This window comes from Melospiza melodia, chromosome 29 (genome assembly GCF_035770615.1).
Source record: "Melospiza melodia melodia isolate bMelMel2 chromosome 29, bMelMel2.pri, whole genome shotgun sequence".
NCBI classification, from domain to species: Eukaryota; Metazoa; Chordata; class Aves; order Passeriformes; family Passerellidae; genus Melospiza; species Melospiza melodia.
In genome coordinates, this window is record NC_086222.1 from 7,580,663 (window position 1) to 7,607,895 (window position 27,233).

At 42.4% G+C, this 27,233-nt stretch overlaps 1 protein-coding gene across 1 annotated transcript in view; it reads left to right on the forward strand.

Annotated features, from left to right (window-relative positions):
• Positions 1 to 886: 886 nt before the first annotated feature.
• BARX2 (BARX homeobox 2) overlaps positions 887 to 27,233 on the forward strand; it is a 32,913-nt gene continuing 6,566 nt past the window's right edge. Inside the window, exon 1 of the mRNA XM_063178458.1 lies at positions 887 to 1,097. Within this exon, the coding sequence (XP_063034528.1) occupies positions 887 to 1,097 (211 nt within the window). The remainder of the gene's footprint in view (positions 1,098 to 27,233) is intronic.

The following is a 27,233-nucleotide window of genomic DNA, read 5'->3' on the forward strand; positions in this document are numbered from 1 at the left end:
ATCCAGAGGATTCCTCCTGATACACCTTTCTGTAAGTAGGGTGTCCTGGTGATTCCTCTCGCAGGCCACGGAGATGAGAAACAAAATTCAGCCCACAGCCTGGTAGGAAAACTTCCAGTGCGGAAACCGCAGCACCCCTCAGCAGAAGGGGCTGAAAGCTCAGCTTTGCAAAATTCCAGCTGAACTAAGCAGGGATCCGCCAGAAAATAATCTCAGACGTGGGGTCCAAGTAACGCCGCTCCAGAGAAAAATAACTGCTACACAGTGCTCCTAGGCTAGGCACCTATAAACAGGGTTTTTTCCCGTCTGCCACTCTCCAGCACCCGGCGGCTCGGGAATAGGTTTGACGCCGGTCGGGGAAAGCTGTCGCGGCCGGGGACGCGGCACTCTCCTCCGGCAGCCCGCGTTTTAACTTCTGCAGATAATTACAATCCAGAGAAGAGGAGGAGGGGGAGAAGAAAAAAAGAAAAGAAAAAAAAAAAAAAAGAAAAAAAGAAAAACGGAGGAAAAAAAAAAGCCACACACCCCAGTATCTTAAAATAGCGAGCAGGGAGGGGAGAGGAGCGGCGGATCCTCCCAGCGCGGCGCAGGGTAACAATGGTGCTGGCGGGGAGCAGCGGGCGCCCTGATTGACAGCCCGAGCCTCCTAAAAAGGCCGCGGAGCGATGGGAGAGATGCTTATCGGCGGCTTTATATAGCGGGGAGCCGGCGCCGCGCAGCGCGGCCCGAGCGGCGGGGACAGCGTGGCCACAGCGGGGACAGGCTCGGGGACAGGCTCGGGGACAGGCTCGGGGACAGGCTCGGGGACAGGCTCGGGGACAGGCTCGGCGAGCCGGGCGCCCATGCGAGTCGGGCGCGGCTCTGGCCGCCCCGCAGGGGTCCCGCCATGCACGGTCAGCCCCAGCCTCAGCCCGGCCCGCAGCCCCCGGCGCGGCCGCCCGCGGCCGGCCGGCCCAAGGCAGGCAGGAGGCGCTACAAGACCTTCATGATCGACGAGATCCTCTCCAAGGAGACCTGCGACTACTTCGAGAAACTTTCCCTGTACTCCGTGTGCCCGTCGCTCCTGGTCCGGCCCAAGCCGCTGCACTCCTGCGCCGGTAAGCGTGACGGCGGCGGGGATGCGGCGGGCGCGGAGCCGCGGCTCGCAGCGAGCGCCTCCTGCATCTCCCACCGCGGCCCCCAAACCCTGCCGGAACGGAACCCGGCTTCCACACTCCATCCCCGCTCCCCGGGTTTGCCAGCTCTGGGATCGTTGTTAGTTACTATCAGTAACTATCAGCTATCAGTTAGTTGTTATCGCTTTTTAGTTACTCTCAGTGTGTATTGGTGGGGTTCAGCCCAATCCGGGGTGTGCATTGGGGCCAATATATCAGTGCTAATGAGTCCTGTAGAAATCGTCCTTCATCTTATGCACGTTGAAACCTCCAGTGTTTTTTTATATGTCTGTGTGAGTACAAAGAAATTAATAGAAATATTCTGAAAAGGAAAAAAAATCCATAGAAGCACAGTTTTTCTACCCTAAATTTTCTTTTTCTTTGAAAGAACATAGGTTATTTCTTAACAGCAAAGATGGGAAAATACTTGTAAAGATTTTGCCGACGCCACAAATAAATACTCACAAACGGCTCTGCCTTGCACAGGCAGCACAATGAGCAATCGGGTCTTGACCATGAGCATTATAAAATTTCACAAGCGGACTAGTCTAATGTGGTCATTTAAAAATCCACATTAAAAGTAAAACCAGTATTTTTAGAATGCATTCCAGATTTTTAAAAAATATTTTTAAACATCCCTTTTTCTGGTGAAGCAGGCAGTTTTCCAGATTTCTGTTCTTCCCATAAGGCCATACTTCCAATGGTGACACATAATGTGTCAAGAGAAATGAGGTGATGAAACTGCAACTTAAAAATTCATTCTTCAAAAATCTTATATATTGAAAAATATTTGTAAAGGACTAATTACCAATAAAAATAATACCTATTTCAAGGTCATAGAATTACATTTTTCCTCTTTCTCTTTGCTGGAAATGTTCATTTTGCCCTTGTATTAGGTTGTGTTTAAAACCTCAATGCCTGTCCTTTGGCTTAGGTTTGCTGGTTTAGTTTGAGATTTTTTTATTGCTGAATATAAATAAGAAGGATCTTTTCAGCTCTTAGCAGAGCTGTGCTGATAGAAAACTTGCTGTTAGCGTACCATAAGAGTTTGACAAGTAGAGTAAATCCTTGCTCCAAGCATAAGTCTTCCTTCAACCTCAATATTTATTTTGTAAATACTAGTTATTAAAGATCCAGAAGGGATTAGGAGGCTGGATCAGAATTAAGACCCATGATGACCAGCTTTTGGGAAGAAGTTGCATGGACAATTTGATCCTCCGTCAACATTTATTTCTTCCAGCCGATTTGTGCATGACATCCCTTGCCTTCCCTAACTAATTGCTGACATATTGTATATAAGAACTAGTTGTTAATCAAGATATTGCTGACAAGGGAATTTTTGAGAGCTGATCCCTCACTACTGCGTAGTGAAATTCCGTGCTCGGCCAAAACGTCCTGAAGGGGTTTGGTGTGTGGCAGTGACGCACGGAGCGCCTGATTCTGCCTGCAGACCTCAATCCACCAGGGTAACGACACCAAGCCTCTTGGCTTTTCTCTCTTTCTGTACAGAAAGAGGAAGAATTAAAAAAGAAAGTTCCTTTAATATCCGAAAGGAATATTAACCTCGATATTATCAGTGTCCAGAAGCATGTACAATTACCTCAGCATAAGAATTATGGTCTGAATGTCATCTAATAGATCCTCGGGATTTTGGATGGGTGAGGTGCTTCCTAGCAGCTGGTGTGACTCCCACCACCCCCCATGGAAAAAAAAAAAAAAGGGAAATTTTTAAAATACATACTTCTGGGTCAAGTGTAGCAAGCATTGTCTTTGCAAGGGTGATGTATATTCAGTAAATAATCATTAATAATCCTCGTATGATTCAGCAGTGGATTGAGAGTGATGCTAGTGAGTCTCTTGTGGTTACTCTTCAATTAAAGACTTATTTCCCTTTGTGCCTGGAATCTTTAATGAAGTTGCCCTCAAGGTTGTGTTTCTAGCCCAAGCTCTGGCCTGTCCCTATGTCAGTCCGGGTTGTGAATATCTGCTTCTGTTGGACTAAGCTGTATGGAATTGCAGCATTTGTGAAGCACATAGAGAGATTTGCTTGTGGAATTAAAATCACAGGGGAAACTACTATCAAGTCCACAATTCCAAACTGTCAGATTCTAAGGTGTATAGGCATAATTCAAGTCTTATGTGTATGAGGCAATGGGAATTTTTTTTATGAAAGGAAACTATTGGCTAAGAAATGATATCTAAATGCGAAAAAGATATCTAAATGTGAAAGAATTTGAAAAGTGCCCAGTATAAATCTGTAACTAAACTAAAATAAAGTAAAAAACCAAACCCACAAAGACACATACACAGAGTGAAAATAAACAGAAATATAGCACTATAGAAATACTGTATGGCATTTAACTTACTGCCTGAGTTTCCTTTGCCTCCAGAGTTAATCAGGAAGGGAGGGAGCACTTAGTCTCTTCATGATCTAAGAAAATGCGTCTTAACCTAAACCACAGAGATTTGTTACTGTACCATCATAGCTTGGACTTGGGAGTGTTTGAAACTGATGGAGTGATGAGTAATGAGTTACTCCAGCTGAACATCTCCTTGGTGGCTTTTCTCAAGGCAGGAGTCAGGGTTTGAGATGTTTTCATGGGCTAAAGAGCTAATATTTCTTTCATCTTGGGTGAAGTCGGAGAAGGCTGATATGCCTTTATAATTTATTTGGAGCTGAAAGACATAAGATGTTGTACTTGTGCAGTGTGTGTGTTCAACCACATCCCCAGTTAAGCGAAGAGAGATCAGAAAACTTTGCTAGCCCAATGGAAAAGAGTTTTTCCTTTTGGCTCTAATGAATTGCTGAATATTTAACTGAGTGCATCTGAATTGGAACAAAACAGATTTGTCAAGTAGAGGCAGAAGGTGGTGGAAGAAGCATTTGGGACTCTTCTGGTGAATCTTGAGGCCGAAGATGGACATTTTAGTTGTGAGGAGCATTTGTGAGGTGTAACGCAAAGCTAATGCAATGTCGCTGGTCTAATGCAATGTCGCCGGCGAGATTCACATTGAAGGGAGCTTCAAATTTATTTTTTTTTTAAAGAAAACTGCAATTCCCTGTGAAAATGTTCCATCATTAGTTTAAAATTTGGTATATGAACATGTATTTTTGTTTATTGAGCCAAAAAACAAGGCTAAACCAGTACCAAATCTGTACCAAATCAGTACCAAAATGCTAGTCTGGCTTCAGAGCCATTATGATTAAAATTTTAAAGACTAGAAATATTTTCAGATGGTGATTAATGCCACTTTGCTTTAAGACTTTTTGGGCTGTGATGGCTGAGTGAAAATAATATTTCGCTTGTTTCATGATACTTATATTTTTATTGGCTTTTCGTATTATGTCACCATTGATTAATTTGTATAAGTAATGATATACTGTTCATATGCTTGGTTTGTTACGGTGATTGCTGACGGTTGCTTTTTCACTGAGCAGAGTCCTATAGGAATCAATTTCCAAATTGCATTTAGAATTTAATTTTTCAATTAAAAATATTTGTAGGCATGCCTACTCCAATTCTAATTTGTTTCCTCTATTTGTATTATGTTGGTTTAGTGATAGATTTAGAATCTAATTGCCTTATTGGTAGTTTTGGGCATGGTAAACAATCAAAGGACACTGTCAGTGTGCAGGGTTGCAAGGCCAAATTAGAAAAGCTACTTATTTATCAAAGAAACTGAAATAGTTTGAAAATGAAAACTAGGCTGGGGCGTGGAGAAGAGTAGTGTGCAATCCCTGGTCTTAGTGGAATTTGTGACATTCTGTGTGGGTAATCAGTAATATCGGTCTTGGATGGCCTTTTTAAACTCTCCAAATGAATTGAGGTGGCTGGATTAGAAAGAATCACGTTGTTTTCAATTGCAGAGTTCAGTTATTTCAGCAAAGTTGGTAATACAAATTGTTAATTATCTGTGATGTGTATTCATTTGTACCAGGCCCCATTCCAGCTCATTAAAAAACCCTCAAATTTGAATGTATCTTAGTGGTTTATAATTTAAATCCTAATGAGCAGCAGAGTAATTTATGTCTATGCCAAGGTTTTTTACTAGTCCATGTCTCAGGTAGGGCTGTGCTGATTTCTCTTTAATTGCTATACCAGAACAACACCTTGCAAGGTAAAAATATACCTTGGATCAGTGTGGCTCTGTTTATTTTATGAGAGAATGGATATAAAGATATAAGATATAAAATATTCACCCATGTTTTAGGGGAGTTTTGCTGAAGAGGATTCTACTGTTATATGTATATTTAAAAGCGCCGTAACTTCAGAAGCGCATGCAATCTTAAGTTCCTCCTCTTGTTTTATTGCTTTTTTGAAAATTTTTTTCTCTTCTTGCTGCTCTGTGCAAAAAGTTTCCTGTAAAGAACATTAATAATTATTATTACTCTCTCTTTTGAAATAATTGTTGGGATTTTTAGTTTGGTGATCAGATTTTTTGGTTTGTTTGGGTTTGTTGGTTTTTTTTTTTTAACTTTAAAACATTCAGGATTTGTGTGCTTGGGATTTTAATGTATGCAAGTGTCTAATATAGAATTGTTCAAATCTTGAATTCTTCTCTTCCAGTTCCATGTCTGTCCTCTGTTGTTTTATCTTAGGATGAACTTTGAAGCTGGTTATTCCAAAGGGGTCTTTTGAACTGTCGTTTTCCTCATATAAATGATGTTTTCTTGATTAAATTCAGTGGTACCTGCAGCCGCTGGGGCCTTTGGGGAATCATTGTTTTGGAGACAAACTATGAGGTTTCGTTCTTCTGGTCCTCACCCCATCTCCTCAGCCTTTTTAGGAAACCATGGTGAGAAAGTAGATTTATTGTGAATTGAAATAGCTCAGTTTTTATGTGCAAACTCACAACAAAAGATTCCTTCTGATTATCTTTTAAAAGGCCATGATACAGGCAAGGCTTGATTTTGCTGTGGAAAGTAACTTAAAATTGGGGTGGAAGCCATTTCTGTTGCTCAAATACCTGCTGAATCTTTTCCTTTACATTGAACAGATTTTGTTATGGAATTCCTGGGGGAAAGCAAAACACTGGGGAAAGGAAAAGGGAATCCATGTTGCGCGTGTGTTCCAGCGTGGGGAGAAATGAAATGCCGTCCAGTCATCGTGCTCCCAGCCTGGAACATGATAGCTGGGTAAATCCCGTTGAATAAAGCTGATGTGGGGTGGTGGGCACCTCCTGCCAGGCTCCCTTGGCCTCGTCCCACGTTCCCCGAGCCTGGCATCTGCACAGGGCTTGGATTGCCATCCCCGGGACTCTGCCGGGAAAGCCGCGGCGTCCCAGGCAAGAGCGCGCGGTCTCAGAAAGAGTTTTCCTTCTGGCTGTGTGCAGTGAGTGCTCAGGAGATCTACATGTCTTAAATGGCTCCTGAGCCCATGAAAAACCTGTGTCCCAAAATGTTGAGGGAAGCAGGCCAAAATGTGTTTATACAAGAGGTGCCAGCCTAAATTGCAAAGCTGAAAATGCCTCTCTCTGGAAATCTGCGTTGCTGCCAAGACTGTTTGGGATTTTTGCTGATTATTTGTAAAAACATATGAATAATAAAAAAAAGATACTTTGAAAACTACCTGTATTTATTTGGTTTAGCTTACAAAAATCAATAAAATTCTATATTGAGTAGCAAAAAGTAAAGGCAAAATCAGAAAGGAATTCTATTAATCCTGAGAAATACAAAGTGCTTCCTCTATAGATGTCTTTGATCCAGTTTTTGTGAAGCTATTGAGTATTTTTAATAGATATAAGATAGTTCAGAGATAACATTTCTGCCTAGAAATGGCAGAAGATGCAGTCACAGTTACGCTGCTGTCTCTGAGCATTCCTCTGAAAACGCAGAAAAGTCAGGATTTCCTGTCAGGACTGTGTCCCTGCTCCTGTAGCAGGATTTATTCAGCTGCAACATTGGGAAAGTCGGAGTTTTCTCAAATTATCCAAAATTCCCTGTCTATTACAACCCTACAAGGGAAAGCCTCTCTGTAGATGAAGAGCACTTTTTCAACTGAGGTAAATGAAACAAACCTAGGAACTGAAAGTGGATTCCTCTCTAAGTGCTGTAGACTGGACACAGCTGTTAATTTTAAGGAGCCTAGTGTTTTTCAGGGTGACCATCTTGGGTTTAAAGTGTTTTGATGTCTTTAGCAGAAAATCTAGTTCAGAAATACCCAAAAGTGGCGTATGGGGGATAATAATAATGAGCTGGGTGATGATAAATGGATACTTGGAGAAATGCCTGTTATTTTTTTCTGTTGGATTATATGCAGTACTAGATGTGGCATTTCAGAAGGAAACCCAGATTCAAATCTGGATTTGAAAGCAGATCTCAGGACTGAGCAGAGAAATCTGTCTCTAAAGAAATTTCAGTGCTAGATATTAAAATATCTGTAAAAAAAGACTGACTTTTGCTTTCTTATCTCGGTACTGTTAATAGCGAATAAAAGGATTTCATGAGTGCACAACTACAGTGAACAAACCAGAAGATCACACCCCAGTGATTGCAATAAAACCTATTGTGGCAAGTAATCAGCATTGTGGTTGTGGTTGGGCATGAATAAGCATTGTGGAGGAATGCTATAATAGGAGGCATTAATGAATCTGGGATTCCACTGGGAAAATTGACACCTACGCCTCATTTTCTAAAGCCTCACAGCTGGCACTGAAGCACAGTTTAAATCCATCTGCACAGTGAGTTAAGTTTAAATGTAGCACTTTCATTAAGTGTCCTCAATTTGGCCACTGCTGATGGAGACTGCACCGTGCAGACTGAGTGCCATAATTATTTTGAGGACTTTTATTTAACTTGCTTCTGTAGAATGCAGGAAAAGACCATCTCATCCTGTAGAACCAATGATGCTCAGCATTGCTGCCTGCAGGACAAGCTGGGCATGAACAGGGGCAAAAATCCTCCCTGGGGAAGGTGAGGAAAAGGAGCCGAGACTGTTTGGAGCTGATGTGTTGTGTGGAGCTCCTGTCACTCCACCAGGCTCGGGGAGAAGAGCAGGGCAGTAACTAAGGAGACTTTGTAATTTTTCTCCTGTTGTGTTGAGCAGTACATTTCTCTGCCATCTGGGTGCAGTGACGGACAGCTCTCCAGATCACAGCTCTGGCAATGTATGGATTGGGGCGTTGATCCACCTCCAGGATGGATTTTCTGCTGATAGGGATGTTGTGAGCAGGTTTGGGTGATGGAACAAAATTTGTGCCTTTCCAGTGCAAAGTCACTTCCATGCCTTCGGTGCAGGCCTGTGGGGAAGGCACATTTGCATGGAATGCAATGGATGGCAGAGCCAGAACTGATGGTTGAGTCAGGAACTGAGCTCTGGAGGCACTTGCTCAATACAGTGGCGTAAGTTTTTTCTAAAAAAACTGCTGGGCTGGAGAAAGGTTCTGCTCTGATTGCTCAGAGGATTTAATTACTTGATTCTGATGATCTGTTTCTTCTGCTCAGCCCTTGGTAAGCTGTCCAGTGTTAGAAGTTACTGCAGCCCTGCTTGGAACCACTGGAAACCTGGGTTTGCATTTGCAGGCTATGTACAAAATCTCATCATATCCAAGTGAAAATAGGAGAAGTCAGAAAAATTGATCTTTTGGATTATTGGTAGATTGAAGAAATAATCTTTATGTGTCCTTTTCAGTTCAGAACAAAGAAAATGTTATAAATTTAGCTTGACAATGGAGAGGTTTAAAAAGTAGGTGTATGTGTAAGGTCAGATCAGAGAAAATACTCGATCAGGAATAAAATACTTCTAAAGGTTGAAGCAAAACTTTATAACACTTTTCTTTTTATGAGACATTTGGCAAAACAATGAAGTTACTTTCAGTATTGCAAAATTTTATTTATTTTTCAAGGAGAGAAAGTTAAAACCAAACTTTTTCAGTCATTCCTATGTAAGAATTGCTCCAGCTATATTGCAGAACCCAGAACATTTTCAAAAGCTTCACTTGCTAGGAAGCAACACTTCCTTGGAAAATTTGGGACCTATTTTTTGATCTCACTTGTATTTGTGTAAAGTCTGTGATAGAATAGGATCACAAGGACAAGCTAATGGGAGCTGAGCAGTAGAAGTCTGGTGTTATCCATTATTTCTTGGGTTCCCAGGATTGTGGGAGAATTTAGCTGAGAGATTTCTAGCCCAGCATTCCCAAAGCTACATTTTAATGACATCTTTAAAAATACAGAGGTTAGGTATTAGGACCTGGCTAAGACAGTAATATGTAATATTTTCAATTTTCCAGTATTTTCCCTTTTCTTCTCATGCACCTTTACATGCATGAGAGGAAATTCTTGGCCAGAACACAGCTCAGAGCAACACCCTGATACGAGCTGCAGGTATCTCAGGTGAGATCCATTTATGTAACTGAAGAGAAAGATGAAGAACAGTCCTTAAAAAACCCCCATCTTTCTGAATATGGACCTCTGTACTCATATTCAAAATCTTTGGACTGCAGGTAGCACATCCAGAATACTTAAGCTCTGTCTAAGACACGGAACCTGAAAGAAGAGACAAATTTTTTTTTTCATTTTCTCTCTTTCAAAAAATCACAACTTTTTTTTTTTTTTTTTTTTTTTTTTTTTTTAATGAAAGGAAAAAAACAGTTTTCCAGAACTTCCCATGCATCAACATTACAATTCCCTTTGGAGATGCAATAACAGAAAATTTGCAAATATATGGTCTTCTCCTAGCAACAGCCTTTCAGTGACCCTAATGTGTTTGGATGTGTATGTTCAGGTCTTATCTTGTTAATTTTTTTACATGCCAGTGGTTTCTATTCATGTAGTTCATTGTCTGACTTCAACGGGACGACTTGCAGAGAAGGGGTTGAGTTGGAAGTATTTATATTTGGCTTGTATTTATATTTTGGATAACCTTACTATTAATTTTTTGGATTTTCATCAGAATAAGAGAGTTTTCCGTGTAATCAGTCAGTCATCTTTAAATACTTGGCCACCATTTGCCTTTGGATATTTCTTTTAATTATTATTTTGCAAGTCACAGAGAAGTTAATGGCTGTGTTTCCTACCAGTGAGTTGTTTGTTTTGGTTTATTTTTCCGGACTGGGATTTATTTCACCTTACAGGGATTGAATTTCATCTGAATTTAATTTTAATAGACATCTTGAGAATTAATGTTGAAGCAACAAGTTCCTTTGAGTGTGCGGGTGCCTTTTGCCACATCCAACGTAGAGCTGCCTATGTTGATCCATTAAAAACCAGAGCTGAGTTGTGTAAGAACAGAAGGATTGAAGCCTTAATAAAAACATGTCCTTTTCTTTTAGAAGATAGAGAAATGTGCATTATATGTTTATGGTTACTTAAACATGGCATTCTATGACGGATTAACCTGTCATCTTTGAAATGAAATTATCAGTAGTGGTACTTTATTGTGTATGTTGCACATAACATGATATGCCTTATCGAAGGCCTAGTGCTCTGGATGGTGTTTCATCCTGTGGCTCAAAGAGGAAAAATACTAAAAGAAATAGAAAACAGTAATGTAATCATTGATAGAAAAAAAATGATGAGAAGACTGAAGCAAATGGGATTTTTTTGGCCAAAAAAAAATTTGTGAGTGTTTGTGAAAGCAATTCACTTCACCCTTCTGCCTGTTTGTTCCAAGCCTCCTCTTGACAGCTTTGCTAGCAGTTTATTTTGTTCCTGTGGTGACTAAGCCATGGAGGAGCTGATATTTGGAGGTTTCTGTGGATAGTACCAGGAGGTTTGGGACTCAGCTGTATTGAGCTCTCGGCTTTCCTCAAACAGGCCTGGTTTAGGTGGCTGCATATGGTGAAATTCTCCACTGAGGGTCAGGAAGCCGTGCCAGAAGTTAAAAGTGTTGGTTTCACCTTGTTGCAATAAATTACAGAGCAATCATAAATGATAGGAAGGAGTTTGATGAAGTGGGTGAGGAACAATTGATGGATTACTTTAGTTAAAATTACTTAGAGCCCAGTCCAACTCCCACTGAAGTCAATTAAATCGTAGCTGGATCAGGGCCAGAATGAGTCAAATTCAATTATGCCTTAACTGTAAACATTTGAAAGCACATTACTGTAAGGTAGTTTAGCACTTAAATTACATTAAAACAAAAGCATTTATGAAAACCCGACTGATTTTATTTTATTTGTACAGCCCTATTAAAAGCCTTTTTCTTGTGACTGAGACAGAGATCTCTTTGGCTGCTGCCTAATCCCCAGAGCACCTGTCTGTTGTGAAGAGATGTCCCAGCCATTGGTGCTGTAAATGAATTTGTCCATCACAGACTTGCTGCTGAAGTGATTGCATCAGAAGAGGCAGCAAAGAAGACTGAAAGGAGATTGTAGAAATCCCACTGCTGTTTCATCTAATTGTCAAGATTTTGAGAGTTTACTTGTGTAAGCTCATAAATTAATGAAACTTTTACATGAGCTGATCCCAAATTCCAAAGCTGGAATGGTTATGGGTATTAATCTGTTTCTCAGCTGAACAAATTACAGCATCCAAAATATTATTTAAAAAGAAATAATCTACATGATAAAATGGAGGATTTAGAAATGAGTTCAAGTATGGCAGTGTTTTCACAAAATTGGGCAGATTATCTTTTAAATCATTATTATCTTTTAAATTGTAATTCACATGGTTCCTTTAAGTCAACTTATGTATTTTTAATACATTCAGGATTGATTCTTTTCATTTATCAGCTGAAATTTTCTTCCTTGTGCATTTTTCCAGCAGAGGGAGCAGCTCTGAGTTGCAGGTGTAAGGTTTCCTGGCTTGCATTTGTCTGCCTGTCTTTGGAGGTCAGAGCTCCACATCCCAGGTGTCACCCCATCAAAACCTTGGGTTAAGGCAAGCTGTGCAGACAGCAGGGAATGTCTGTGCACTGGGATCATTCCCATCTCTGGGTGAGCTAAATTCAGCGCTGCACAGATGATCTCCCAGCTCATGCCAAGTCTGCAGGTGTGGGACTGATCTGGATTGGTCTCTGTCTTTGCAGCGGTTGTGCTAAAATTAAAGATAGGGCCTGATCCTGGTTTTCATGGCATGACATTGCTTTGGCTCTGTGAGAGGTTCTTTGTGGAGGATGGAGGTGCTGGACATGTGTGGAAATGGAAAAGATGGATTTGACTGCATGCCCAGCTGGCATGGGAGTGCTGGAGTGTCTCACTGCTGTGTACTTGGCTCCACGGACTGGGCTTTGGTCTGGAGAACTCAGTTTGGCAAATAATTTCCTTTTCTTTTGTGCTCGCACAGTTTTTGTAATTGTTTTGTCCTTTCTGTTTTCCATGCTTTCTATTAATAGCAGGATCGATTAATTGCTCCCACTGTCACATTCTACTGAGTTGGCAACTATGAAATAGAAATTTGGCCTTCAAAGAAGGGGAAAAATTATACTCATCCAACAGTTTTAATCAGGAAAAAAGGACAGAACTGTGATAAACCTTAGTACAGGACTTCTGTGGCACATACTCAACCATGGAAAAATAGGAAAAATACTGTTCCTTCTCTTCCCTATCACAGAGCAAAACCACTGCCAGGAGAGCAACGAGACACTTTGATGGCAGCTGGTGACTCTGGCTTTAATATGTTTGAAAAAGCTGATTTCTGTGACCCAGGCCTTATTTCTCCCTTTTCAGTATTAGCACAATTAATCATGATACAGCTTGTAAAAATGCATTAAAATAGTTGGCAGCTTTTTAAAACCTGAGCATTGCTGTTCCCACCTCACAGGCACTGCTCAGCAAAGCCTTGGCTCAGCACCAAACTCACCTTTGGGGGTTCCTTTGGAAAAGCAAACCCATCAATAAAGCTCTCACCTGCTCATGGTTTTAATCTCTGAGCTTCCACCCACAAAACAAAAGTGATGCTTTCCTGCAGTAGATTACAGGATAGAAAATTCGTTTGGCAGTGAAGGATACTGAGAAGCCTTTCATTCATCACAGATGGATTCTTCAGTTGAAGAAAACCTTTCCTTTAGAAGAAATACCTTGGGAAAACTCCTGACAGTTCTTCTACTTCTAGGAAGTAGAGGCATTGCAGAACTTCTGAGTACTTCAGGTGTGATTTTGCCCTGTGCAGGGCTGGGAGTTGAACTTGATGAACCTTGTGAGTCTCTTTTAACTCAAGATATTTTTGGATTTTAACTCCTTGCTGATGATTTGCTGGGATGTATCCCACTCTTCTCTGAACCTGTCATGCCTATGAAGCATTCACTGAGTATTTCTTACTATGGAGTAAATGATAATGGAATTGCTGCCACCACCCATTGCTGCAATGTTAATTAACTGAAAAATCCACCCAGAAGAAAGTTAAGTGTTCATTTCCAGTACCTGGTATGTAGCTTTAGTGTAATTTAAAATACGGTAGACTATTAATTTGTCTTCTCAAAGTGTTTGTTTTCCCCAAAGCCAGTCATGGGTCACTTGCCTCCAGTAATTGATACCAACACTGGAAATATTTGTCCAGTTGATGACAAACTGAAGTGTTTGACAAATTATCAACTCTGGTTAACCTGGGGCCAGTTTACACCTCAGGAGAAAATTCAAATACACACCTCGTCTAGTTTTTCTCCACAAGAATTTTCTTCATCGAGGTGTTTTCACTTGTTACAGCTATCAGTAAATAGTGGGGCTCAGGTACTTTTGCCTGCTGCATGGATGTCCAAATTCTGCTTTTCTCAAGACCTCTGGATTTTCCTTGTGTCCCCACTTATTTTTTCCTTGAAGTCAATAGAAGTTTTGGGTGTGTAGAAAAAGAAAAGGAATTGTATCAGACTGCAAATAAATGACCATTTTCTGGGCATTCATTTATTTGGCAGCCTGGGACATGCTGTGTAGGCAGCAGGGATAACTGAGTGGAGCTGGGTTTTGCAGAGCCCAGGGAAGAGCTGAGCTTTGCAGGCAGCGCTTTGTGCTTGGGCCATCCCTATTTGGCTTTGTCCTTGAATTCTTATGTGACATGGAGCCAGTTGAATTCCTCATCCTGCCCGTTTTTTAAAGAAAAATTGTGGTCCTTTACACATTAGCATTTTAAATTCCTTTGCTAAGAAATGCAAGAGAAGCCCAAAGTCATATGGTCAGTCGGGACTGTGTATGTTTAACTGTGTTCTTCATGAGTATTAATTAAGTCCAAGTAAAATCCTGTTGTTTTTTCCCAGCAGAGGGAATTCTGTAGGAAGGAAGAGGCTGCTCCACAAATCACCTTAAGATAGGTGTTAAGACAAAACCGTGTTTATTACTTTGCAAGAGTTTCAACTCTTTCATCACCATTTTTTATCCATCCTTTGTCTCTTACTGGATTTTTACACTCAGTCCATGCCCTGTAGGGTTCTTCAATTTGCTCTTTTGCTATCTTCCTTCCCTTATCTCCCCTGAGCTCTTTGTTCTCTCAGCACAAACTGCACCTGAGAATGTGCGAGTTCAAGTCGAACTTTTGAACCCATGATGTCAGGTTGGTTTGGAATTAAGCAAAACCAGTTTGCCTATCCCTCACTGCAAAAGGGTTAATCCTCTAAACTATTGAGAGACAAGGGCAGGGAATTGTGAAAGGAGCCCCTGTTTTATAAGCATTTGTATTGCCAGTTCTTGAATGCCCATAATAAGCAGGTTGTGCTGTGATTAATGACTGTGTTTTACATGCTGACGATGGATGATGTGTCTCATTGGAGAAGCCATTTATTTTTATTCAGGCTTCTCACCCCAGCAGCACTGAAAATGAGATGTTAACATCCTGGTGGGAGTATGTTTCATTCTCAGCAATTTAATGAAAGGTGACCCACAGAGAGGAGAAAATAATTTAAATTTGCCTTTCCCTTGCCTCCTTTTAATGTGTGAGAAGACAACTCATAAAATTATTTTTTCATACGGGGTTTTTCTTTTTCTTTCATGATTCTTACTTTGTTCCTTCTGAATTGGAAACAAGTAGGAATGTGTTGTCATTCTGAAACTTTATGCATTTGAAGGGGCAAGTTATTCAAGTGCCTTAAACTTTCTGATTTTGTTTCTGATTTTGCTGCAGTTTCAATTGCCCTTTTCCCCCTACTTTGTCATTTTGTATGTCTAAAGGATGTGATGATAGAGCGTGGTGGTTGGAATACACAGAGTGGACACAGAACTCACCTTTTTATATCCATATGGATTCAGCATTGCATCCATCTAATGTCAAGTCTTTAACTTTGGTAGAATGGCTTTAAGTAAGGAAGAAAAAGACTTCTAAAAGTACTTTTTAATTAATTGGAGAAAATCTGTTTCAAGGCAGTGAAACGGGATGCAGGGTCCAAGCAAATCTTTCAGAAGCTCTACATAAAATGAAAGCCCTTGGATCTCCTTCCCTTTAGATCTCCTGGGATGGAAACAGGGACAGCTATAGGCAACGCATCAATACTTCAATAGAGAGGAAAAATAGGATTTTTAAAAAAATTAAATTTGAAACAGTTTTTCATATGAGGTTCACCAAATGTGAATTAAAGGCTCTTTTGAGAATTTAAAAGCTCCCTCAGAACTCTCACGCCATCGCTGAGCATACCAATTCCCATGATGGGTCAGCAGTGTTGGGTGTTTTCATCAGAGAGCAGTAAATGCCAATAATTGCCTAAATTCTCTGGACAGCTTAATAACATCCTAAGTGGGATACAGCCCCTATTTCAGAGCTTAATGAAAACACTATCAGTGTAAAGATTTTGTCTGTCTGCATGTGGAAATGCCAAATCTAATAGGTGTTTCATCCCAGCACAGCCAAATCAGAGTCAGGTAGTGGTGAGATTTGGGAGATGCATAAAATATTCCCTGCAGAATTATTTAGATTAGCATCATGTTAAAATTGGCAGGGATGGCTGATCCTGGGCAGAATGTCTTTCTTGGGTAAAAAGAACTTTTTTAAAATTGAGCTTAAAAAAAGCTATTTTTGTTGGAAAAGCCACACACTGTATCTGTGCCTGTTATTGGAGGAGTTCCCCTGGAAACATTACTGCTTGCACAAGAACAGGACACATGCGTTGCTTCAAAATTAACATACATATTAATGGCACATTAAGGAATTTCATAATCGGGTGACACAAAAGAGAATTCTTGACACAGCACTCATGGAATGCATTAATGCAAAATGTCTGCAGCAAACTGGGAGATAGCAACACCTCTGCCTCCTCTCATGGCTGCTGTTGAGTCCTTTCCAGACCATATCCCTGGTGTGGTTGGTGTTACTGCCCTCATTTTGCATGCGGGGAAAACAGAAGTCCAGTGGGATTCAGGGAGTTAACTGAGACTGACCATTAAGGCAGTGCCAGGAAATATTGTGGCTGATGTCCTCTTTCCCCAAAATCTACATCCAAGTAAACAGAACTTTGTTCGTTTGGTTCTTTTATAGGACAGAGTAAAGTTGGTGGGAATGTGACAATATCCCCATTAGCCTGAAGCTGCTTCTTATGCTAGTGGGAATTAGCACTTACACGTGAAGGGAAGAAAGGGCTGTGTTGTTTTTTGCCTGTTTTGTAACTGGCATTGGAATGAGATGATGAATCCCCAGCGTCCCTGTGGAACTCAGCAGCGTCGCGTTTCCCGGTGACAGGGGCTGTAGGAAACTCGGAGTACAATCCATGAATGAGGGTGGGTGATAACCAAAGGTTTGATTCCAAATCTTAGATTGAGGGAGGGTTTTCCATTTGGATCCCTAAATTTCTGACCTCGATCCCTAAATCAGAACATTTCCAGGGGCATGTTTGTAGTTCTAGATTGAAGCTGTTTACAACAGTTGTCCTAAGATTTCTGCACATAAGAGCATTAATTCGCAATTAAGGCTGAATTTGAGCACTGTAGAAACCTAATTCCATCCATTATGATTAATTAGGGCCTTATCTCCACTTGAAGTCTAATCTAAATTTGTCTGGAGATGTGAAAACAGTGTTTCTTCCTATCAGAACAGAAAAAAATCACACAGACGAACGTTGGACATGAGTGAGGGCTTGCATTTGGAGATCATCGGATCATGGAATTCCAGAATGGTTTGGATCGGAATCTCATCCAGTTCCAGCCATGGGCAGGGACACCTTCCACTACCCCACTTTGCTCCCAACTCCATCCAGCCTGGCTTTGGCCACTTCCAGGGATGGGGCAGCCTCAGCTGCTCTGAGCAGGTGGATGTCACAACAGCTGGAATATCTGGCACATCCTTCTGTCAGGGCTGTGGTATGGATGCTGGGAAAACCTTATCATCACTTTTCTGGCACATACCTGCTTTCATCTCTCCAAAGTGCTTTGCAACTCTGAGCTGACATTTTTCTCATGGAACTGCTTATTCTGTATGTGTCCATTTGGGGACTGCCCATCCTTGAGACATTTTCAGCTTATTTTTTGAGATTAGATGAATTTCTGTAATAGTGAAACTTGATTATGGTTTCAGCTGAAAACCCCCAATGTGCCACTGACCTTGGAATGAACACAATGGGTCTTGGCTCCCATCAATCAGCTTGCTGGGAGACTGGGGTATTACTGGTGGGAGCATCCACCTCCCCATGTCCATATGGGACACTCATGTCTGCAGGCAGAGGTGGAACCATGGCTGATGGTTCTTGCAACATCTTCAGCTCATGACTGACTTTATGTGGTACAGAGAGTCCTGAAGTCAAGGAAGCTGCTTCAGGAATGAAGTTGCCAGGACTGATTTTTGTGCTGTAGAATCATTGGCATTGAAAAGTTTCTGTAACCTGAAAATCCAGCTGTGTATTTTCCCCCATCCAAAACGTGAAAGCTTAGTTGTCCTAAATTCATTCTCTTTCAGTTAAGATTGGATCTGTAAGGTGACATGGGTGTGCTGTTACTTGATGTGAAGAGGATAAAAATAGACATGCCCTGTGCTCATGGAAGCTGTGACATAGTCAGCTTACTCAAACAAAAAGATCAGGTTTGGAGGAAATCCTCTTCAGGGTGCTCTAGATTCTGTTAACAGGGTTTCAGCTTCCTGGAATAACACTGGGATGTCCATTATCCTCAGCTTTGTTCCCTGTGCGTGTCTCTCCTCCTTACCCCAGCCACCAGAGCTGGGTTAAGAGCACTGATCTAATTGTCAACCACAAAGGACAGGCAGGCTGTGAACAAAACCTGCTCATGTATCATTTGCATCCTTCTAAATTGCATTGTTTGTGCAGCTGTTCAGCCAAATTAGCCACAGAGTTTATTTTTGTCCATAGAGGAAACAGAGATGGGTTTTCTCTGTGTTAGGGCAGATGCAAAATTAAAGAATCATATATGCAGCTCAGAGAGACCAAGCTCTCTCCTAAATATGTCCTGATGAGGGAAAAATTATTAATAAAGCAACCCTTGAGATTATAAGCCACAGCTATAAGAGGGAAAAGCTTTGCCAAGATGTGACAGATCCATTTCAGGTTAACACTGGCACTTGCTGAAGTCCCCCTTTCATTTCAGCAGGGAGGAAAAGAGCGGGATGTGTGTATTTTAAACACTGATCCACTATTCTGAGAAGGAAAAAGTGTTTTCCAAAAGGTCTATCAGACAAAATTTACACAGTCTGGTGTTGAGAAATAATTGCACTCTCTTTCTTCCCATGTGTCACTCTCAGCAGTGTGTTTTAGAGCCTTGGGACAGGAAGAGGTAGTGATATTTATGGCCAGCTTTCTGCTGGATCTCACACAAGGGTGGGCTTGAGAAACCTGAAGAGTGCTTTTGTGTGCACAGCCAGTCAGCTGAGCAAGGCTGGTGTTTGCTTATGGATGCTGTGATAATAATTACAGAGCAGGAAGTGAGGGACTGATTGATTTATGTGTCCATGGCATTGTGTGTTTGAACTTGGCTAGAAACTGTGAAATCCTCAGAGAAGGCAGAATCATTTGTCAGATGCATGAGGATGTAAGAATGGCCATAATGTGTTGGCTCAAGGGCCATATAGACTCAAAGCTCGGGCAGTGGCCAGGGAGGGAAGCTTGGGGAGCAGAACAAAGCACAGGACAGGACTTACCCTTTTATCAAACTCCACTCTCTCAGCTAGGATGAGCTGTTTCACCAAAGTCCAAATCTTATTCCTTGACCAGTGACACCACCTGGACAGAGGAATCAATTTGGCCTCCCCTAGTGTCCCATGATGTCTGGTCATGTCTGTCATTGGTAAATTGTTGCTGCTTAAGCTGAGACACCCTGAGAGTTCTGGTGCTGTGTTCCCCCTCCATCCCCAGTAGCCAAGACCAGAAACTTCCTGTAAATCCATCCCTTAGAGCTCTTCCATTCTCTCATCCTTTGGCTGCTTCACATGTGAAGTCTGGGTCAGTGGATGATGACTTCTAGTGCTGAGCCTTCTCCTCAGTAATGGAGAGAACTCTGGACTGAAGTATTTAACATGACTCAGTTCAAAAGAAAACAGTTTCAAGTTGAAGTTGGCTTAGTGGACCCAAAGTGCCCCTTGGTGCAGATTTGGGCAGGGAGCTAGCAGATTATATCCCCGAATTTCCCTGCACTGCCTGAGTGTTGTTGTTTATGGAGATGTGCTGGGATTGATGTAGCCCAGCCTTAGAACTCCCTCTGAGTCCCAGCAATAAGAGTCTGGAATGGAGATTCACTTCCAAGCCTGCCTTCCCTTGGGAGCTGTTCAAAGTCACAATGGCCTTGGGCCCATGTATCTGTTGTATTCATATTGTTGTTATCTTATCTCTAGAGTCCCATACCTTCTGAGTGGCTTTCTCACAAGCATCTCTTCACAGCAGTGTTACTCCTGCTTCTTCATCAGGGCTCCTCCAAGGCTCCCCCTGACCAGCCAGCCCACCCCCTTTTATCCCAGTTATCTTCATTGGCCACAGCTGCTGCCCAATTAAGGACATCACAGCTGCAGCCCATTTAGAGCAACTAGGACTGGGGCAAGGCCACTTATACAATACATATATTTTACTAGCACTCCTACTAAATGTATCCAATAAATATTAAGGCAGATCTGCTTGTGTTCAGAGCACCTCCTTTCCCACTGAGTAGGATTTAAAGGACTCATCAGCTAAAGATGGGGAATCCCAGACAGAGACCCTTTTGTGTAGCCTTAGACTCAGAGCACCTCTCTGAGCCATGCTCAGGTTGGCTGGAGGGGGCAGGTTGGAGTCAAGGGGGCCTCCATCCAAAAGGCAGGTTGTCATTTGAGTATGTGACACAGAATAATTCAAAGTACAGAAGTGGTGTCTGTTCTGATTCATTCTCTGCTGATGAAGCTGCAGTGCCATTACATTTGCCACAAAGGATTTCTTGAGTGCTGGCCAAATAGATTCTTTAAATGCTTCTTTAAAACAAGATAAATCTTCTTTATATATAAATTTTCCTCCTCACTGAGGATCTGACAAGGTCCTGGCACGTTGCTCTGCTTGACTGACAGCCTGGAAGAAAGGCTGCTCTGTGCAGGGACAGCAGCCTTTAGCACCAGGTGCTGCTGGCTTGTGTCTTTCCAGCATTTAGGAATAAACTTGGTGGCTGAGCATTGTTATCCCAGGATATCCCAGTGATTGCCCCAGGACAGCACAGCCAGGCCTTTCCACTCCAGCTTCAAAAGGTGCATTACCATCTCCTCCTCCCCAACAGCCCTGAACAAAGCCAGTTTGTGTGAATGGTGATCGCCAGCCCTGCCAGAAGATCCCTAGTGCCATCCTTCAGGGGTCTGGCACCCTGGAGACACTGCTGCTCTGAGTGGGGTTTGGATTGTGCTTTTAAGATGGATAATTGTCCCACATCCAGCCCTGTCCAAGGCAAGGTGCCTGTGGCAGCAGGGAGTGAGACAAGTCTTATTCAGGGAGGCTCTCAGGCTTCTCAGCTGTTCAAGGCCAATTACTTACTGTGTGCAGGGCCTTAAACACACAAAAAAGTATGATATGAATATCAAATGTCATTAATAAGTAAGGATTAATTATTTTTCTGTTGGTTTTGCGGAGGCCTGCAGCATGCACGCTGTGCATCATTCTAACTTACTAATTGCTGTTATTATTGAGAAGAAATACAGCAATGGGTTGATAAATTGCTAATGGGGACAGACTTATAACAGAAAATTTGGATCCTACAGAGTTGAGAAAATTTCCCCAGTGGCTTTGAAAGTGGGCTGAGCTCAGCCACAGCTCCAAGTGTCCCAGACGACAGGGAGCAGCAGCTGGAGTTGTGTCCAGCTCCAGTCATCCCTGGGAAGTTGTACTGGGATTTGCAGAGTGGAAGATGCTTTGGGGAGGAGCATCTTTTGAGTCAACCTCCACCAACATCAGTGATTTTGTTTGCAACAGATTTAGCTAAAACCCTGATCCCCTCAAAAAGAGCGATTGAAGGGAAAAGGGACGGTTCTCTTTGGGAAGGTTAAACACGACTCCTAGTTGAGCCCGCCTATTTGATTAGATGCCAATTTTCTCTCCCATTCCCACTTGGCTCATACAGAGGTGTAGACTCCTGAAGAACTGGCTTTCAGTAAGAATGCCTAAAAAAAGGATCATTTTCCCTGTGCTAAAATTAGTTGCTCTAACTTCCTTTCTTTTGTTTTGTCATTTGTTTTCTTTCTGTGGGCACATGTGTGTGAAATCCTGGCTCCACTGAAGCTGATAGGTGTTTTGCCACGGACATCAGTTAGGTCTGGATTTTTCCACAATGAAGAGAAGCCATTTGCTACATTTTTTGCTGTGTTGCTGAGTTGTATTTAATGTTTGCAAGACTCATGGTCCTCATCAGTTTATTAGGGTTCATTGAAGTGGCAAAAGAATGTAGTGTTAATGTACCTGCAGTCTTTGCTTGAGGGGGCAGTTAAACTTTACTCCAAGGAACCTCACTGGTGTTATTTTAGAGTATCAGCGGTGTCTGTTCATGTTCCAGTTCTGCACTTAAGATTTCCGTGTTGATTGCTCTGCCTTCCAGTTGCTTCCGTGACACAATTCCTATGGAAATTTTGTCTCTCTGCATTTTGGCTGAGTCTTAAGACTATTTTTGGAAGCTCTCAAAATGTCCCAGAAGTGCCCTTCACCTCTGCTCTTGTGCAGAGACTTTAGGTCTAGCTTAGCTACCGCCATTTTCCACACATATCCAAAGAAAGAGAGCAAGCAGAAAAAGAAACCAAACCGCAGACAATTCTCCTCTCCTGAAACAAGGCTAAGTCTGTCACTGAGCTTTGAGGTGCTGGAGAGGAAGAATGGCAACAAAGAGCATTTTCAAACACTCCCACTTCCGGGATTCCCATTTAATATGTAATAGTCACAGAAAAATCTGCTTATAGAGCTGAGCTATGGCACTTGTAAAGGCTCAGAGGATTATCTGCAGGTTTTCCAGCTCTTCCAATACTAAGAGAGGTATAGGAAATCTAAAAGAGTATCTGAGGGTTGTCTTTCCTAAAGACTGGAAAGGATGAGAAAAGAATCAGTGCCTGAACTGGTTGATAAAAAGGGATTCTGACAAATTACTCGTCTCCACTTTTCTGGCTAAGCTTTTTTTGAGAGGGATGCTAAAAACATCTAATTCCATACCTAGGTACCCCCTCTAGGCTGAATGGCCTTGCTCAGGGGCAGCTTAGGGAGGCTTTGTTGCCATGCCTGGGCTTCAGCTCTGAAGGACTGTGTGTGCCAGTGTGTTCCAAGGGCTGCTCCATGCACATACACGGACTCAGAGCTGGGAAGTGCCAGGCTGTCAGTGCTGTGATCGCAGCCTCATTAGCCCACCTCTGCCCAGGCCATAGTTGGCTCAGGAGCAGCCATCCCCTGGCATGGCTCTGCTGCTTCCCATTCTGGAGATAGCAGAGGGATCTGTTCCCACCATGCTGCATAGCAGAAACATCATCCAGGTCATTTTTTAAACTTGGGATGGAAGTGTTCATGACAGTGCTCAGTGGGCCAGGCACCTTGGAAATGGCTGGATCAAGGAAGTCTGAGAGACCTGGCAATTCCTCTCAACCCTCTCCTAAGCACTTGTTCCTGAGAGAATGTGAATTTTTCTGGTATATGCACGGCCTTTTGCTGTTCTTTCCTTTCCTCTTGCCTTTATGTCTGTATCAGGGTGCTTGGTGGAGCACAGTGTTGGTCTTGGGAAGAACCTGATGCCTTCTAATAGTTAGAAAGAGTCTTCCATGTCTGGGGAACTTCTCAGTGCCTAAGGCTGGTATAGAGGGAGCAGAGAAGGTTTAAATTTGATGTCATCAAAAATAGATTAAATAAGGTCTAAGCTGAGTGCAAGAATTGCTTTCCTGCCCTCAGTAGTGCTCCTAATGGACAAGTCAGGTGCTGCAGATCCATGTGCTGCCTGAGGAAGCCCAGCAGAGGAACAGAGCCCTTGTACAAGGGTCAGGTTTTCTCTCTGGTCAACTTTTGGCAGGTCTGGCAGCCATAAGGCAAAGTCCCACTCTGACTGAGGGGACATCGTGTGTCCTGCAGCACACACTGGGTACCTGACTGCTGTCTTTAATGTGGCTCCTGGGCCACATTGAGTTCCTGGGTTGTGCCAGGTCCCTCATGCTCTGGATGAGGTGGTAAAATCTAGCTGAGGTCCATGGAATTGGTATTGTTGGAAAATCTTCGCTATCTATGGTGGAAAAAGTCTATGTAATGCTCTCTCTACTAAAGAAACGGTTCAACTAATTCTCAACATTTCCACACTTCTTTTGTTTTCCTTGCTTAACTCAGGGATCACTTATTCCTGTCAGGAGACTGCCTGCTCCTTCAGCAAAATGAACTCGACTCCTTGGTTCCCTTTGTTTTGACACCCAGGAGATGAGAGATTTATAGACCTTCCTAAGTCGTAAATTCATTTTCTTTTTTTATTTACCTTTTGCTGCAGCCCATTCTGAGTGAGATTCATTCAGCCTCTGAGCAGGGATGACTTGCCAAGAGGAGCTGATCCATAAATCTTTCCTTCCTCTTTCTTTCTTGCTTTCCAAAACAACATTTGGAAACTAAGTTTGCCTGGGAGGAAAACTGTTCCTCCATTGCCGGCAGTCAAACCGTGCAACTAATTAGTGCTTTCCGTTTTCTCTTCCTTATTCTGTGTCTGTTGGGGTTGAAATTAAGCCAGGGAGGAGGGGAGGAGGGGCTAAATAAGGGGAAAATACTTGTTTCAAGTATTATTTTTAATTACAACTTCTGCAAGGTGATCTGTCCAGTGGTGGTGTATCCACTGTGTCTTAGTTAGTGATCAGAAGAAGTTTAAAATAAATTTATTGGAAACGTTCTAGAAGGTGAGTGGAGATGGTTTCAGATTGGTTTTCTTGATGTAACATCTTCTTCTTGTTGCTGCTGAAAAAAAAAAAAAAGACAAATTTTTGGATACATCAAACCATGATAGGTTTTTTGCAGAAATATCTGACACATAATTAGGAAACAGGACTCCAGGGTTATCCCGTGTGGGGCTTGAATATGCCAATTCATGCCAAGGTGATGTGGACAGTCCTTACTACAGATCTTACTACAGTTATTCACTGTACAGTGGCTGCCAATGCAGATTTAAATAGCAAAGCAAAATGTTGTCAGATCATAGAAAATGCTCTGCAGATCCAATGTCTTTTTTATTTTTAGCCCTTGGTTAGTTTTAGCAGCAGTGGCCAGATGTTTGCTTTTTGGGGTGGACAGAAATAAGAGCATTCTTACTGCTTGAAACTGAGATTATTCAAACCCTTAAAAAAGAACTACAGGAAAAAATCTGTTGTTAGGCAGTGCTCCTTCAGTAGTGCATAGTATGAAGTATGGGATCATACTTATTTTTCCCAAATATTTGAGAAGTATTCAGCAGCAGAGTGAGCCCAAGAATACCCAAGGCTTTGGGGCGATTAAGATTATTCTAGTAGATAAAACTGGGATTTTTCTACAGAAAACTGCATTGTCAGAGACCATTGTCCCTGTGAAGAGCAGTGAGACCTCCTGAGTCCTAAACCACTGGTGGTTTCACCACTGGAGTGTGGGGTCTCTTGACAGTTTCAGATGGAAATATTAAAATGCTTTAGGTGTTTTTCTAGAGTAGTGAATTCCTCATTTTCTGGTTTATGTGGGCATCTTTTGCGTTTTCATGTACAAAAGAGCAGTGGGTCAGAAAAAGTGCTCACGCAACAGTGCAGGTGAGAACGTGTTCAGTGCAACCATTGTGAAAGGCAGGTATGGAAAGAAAGAGCTCTTCACTGCCATTCATCCCAGTTCAGGAGACAGAGCATGTCACAACAGTGCTGAGCAGACAAGAGCTGCCTGCTAGCATTTAATTTGTTGAAGATTAGGAAATTATTCCATTCTTACAATACCATGTCAGTCTAGAAGTACCTTTGAACTCTGGGGGATGAGGAGTTTAGATCTCACCTCAGATTTCATGGTGTTTGGAAGGCAAGGCTTTATCAGGGTGAGAACTGTACAGATGGTTTAAGGGGAGTCATGTTAACAGTGTACCTAGAGACTGTGGACGGGCTCACCTTCAGCTGCTTTGAACTTTGGGATCACTAGATCCAGAGCAGGACACTGAACTTGGGCTTCTTTCTCTGGGAGCTGAAAGCTGCCTCGTGCAATGCAGAGATCAGTTATTTCTGGTTTGCTCCACATGCAAGAGGCTGCTAGAGCATTGCCCCCTTCTGACCTGTAGCTTTCTCCCCAAAAATATCTGCAGCCTTGACACTCATGTCTTTTCTAGATGCCATCTTTACTTCTTACTCTGTGCCGCATCCATGCTGTGTCCTCACCAGGCTGAGGGCACAAAACTGACCAGTCTTGTATAAGCTGGGCTGATCATGATGCTTTCATTATTTACAGTGGTTTCTAAAAGCCCTGTCACAACTGTTGGTGTGAAACCATAACAAAGGTTACTCTTGCAAGCACAATGATAAACAAATACACGACACTTAGTGTCAACAACCTCACAAATCTGTTCAGCGCCTGCAACTCAAATCAGCTGGGCAGTTGTAAACCACGACTTGTGCAGAAGCAGCACCATGGTTTCAGAAGGGCCGTAAATAAATTTGTGACCTGACGTGGGCTCCAAAAATAAGCATGTGCTGAGCTTTTCTAAGTGTTTGACCAGGGCACAGCTGCTGGCTGCTGAGAATTTTGGAAAATGTATCCCCCCCATTCAGGTGCTCAGCACTTGAAAACCCAGACCCAAACAACTCCAGTGTCATCTGCTTCTCTAATAACCCCTCTTGTACCCTGCAAAAATAGCCAAGGCCTTGCTGCTCATCTTGAAAAGCAGTTCTTGTAATCCAAATCTTACCTGACTATTAGAAAAATAACCTGAAGAGACTTTTCTCTGCTTGATGAAGGCAGATCTTATGCTCTGGGACAATTGTAACCCTTCAAGCACTCCACGTGCTGCTGCCATGCCATACAGAAAAGAAAATATCCCTGGTTGCTCTGATATCAAATAACTTTGCTGACCTCCTTTGAAGAGAGTTTCTTGTAAAAATCCTTTCATCCAGAGGTGTCAGTCACTTGGAGCCTTGCAGGGGTTTCTGAGCTCTGGTGATTTATTATTAATGAGTAAATTTGTGCTTTATGGAGAGCCCTGCTGGAAATGTATGGAAGTACAAAAGTATTGATTAATCAGTGATCTGGTGCCAAAAGCTACCCATGAGTGAGAGCAGGAAGGGGCTGTGGGATAAGGTTTGGAGCATGAACCTGTGGAGGAGCAGGAGCTCTGTGATGGGCAGGGTTGAACCAGGACCCCAGAGCAGGGGATAAGGGGATGTAATAACACTGGACCTGCTCCTTTCTGGAGTAAGCTGAAGCTTAAGTCTCCTGATCCAGAACAGGGTAGAGCTGGGATCCGAGAAGTCTGTTGGTAGCCTGAGTTGTGTCCTGGGGCTGAGCCCAGGACTGCTGCAAATGAAGACATCAGCACACGATGTCCTCATAAATCCTATGGCACACCCAGGAACACCTCTTGTGGTGGAGGTGGCCTCAGTGTTCCTTCACAGGACTCTAGAAATTGAGAGACCCTTCAAGGAGGCAAGAGTGGATGATTTTTGGGCAAATTTGACTGAAAGAGAAGAAATTATCCGTTCTATGGGTGGGCCAGCAAGTTTTTTGTTATTCCACAGTGTCAGAAATGAGGAGCGGTAGGTTGACAAGAAGGACATAGGCTATGGGAGCAGCATCTGCTTTGTGTTCTGTCTAGCTGAGTGGTGTCAGAGGGAGCATAAATAACAGC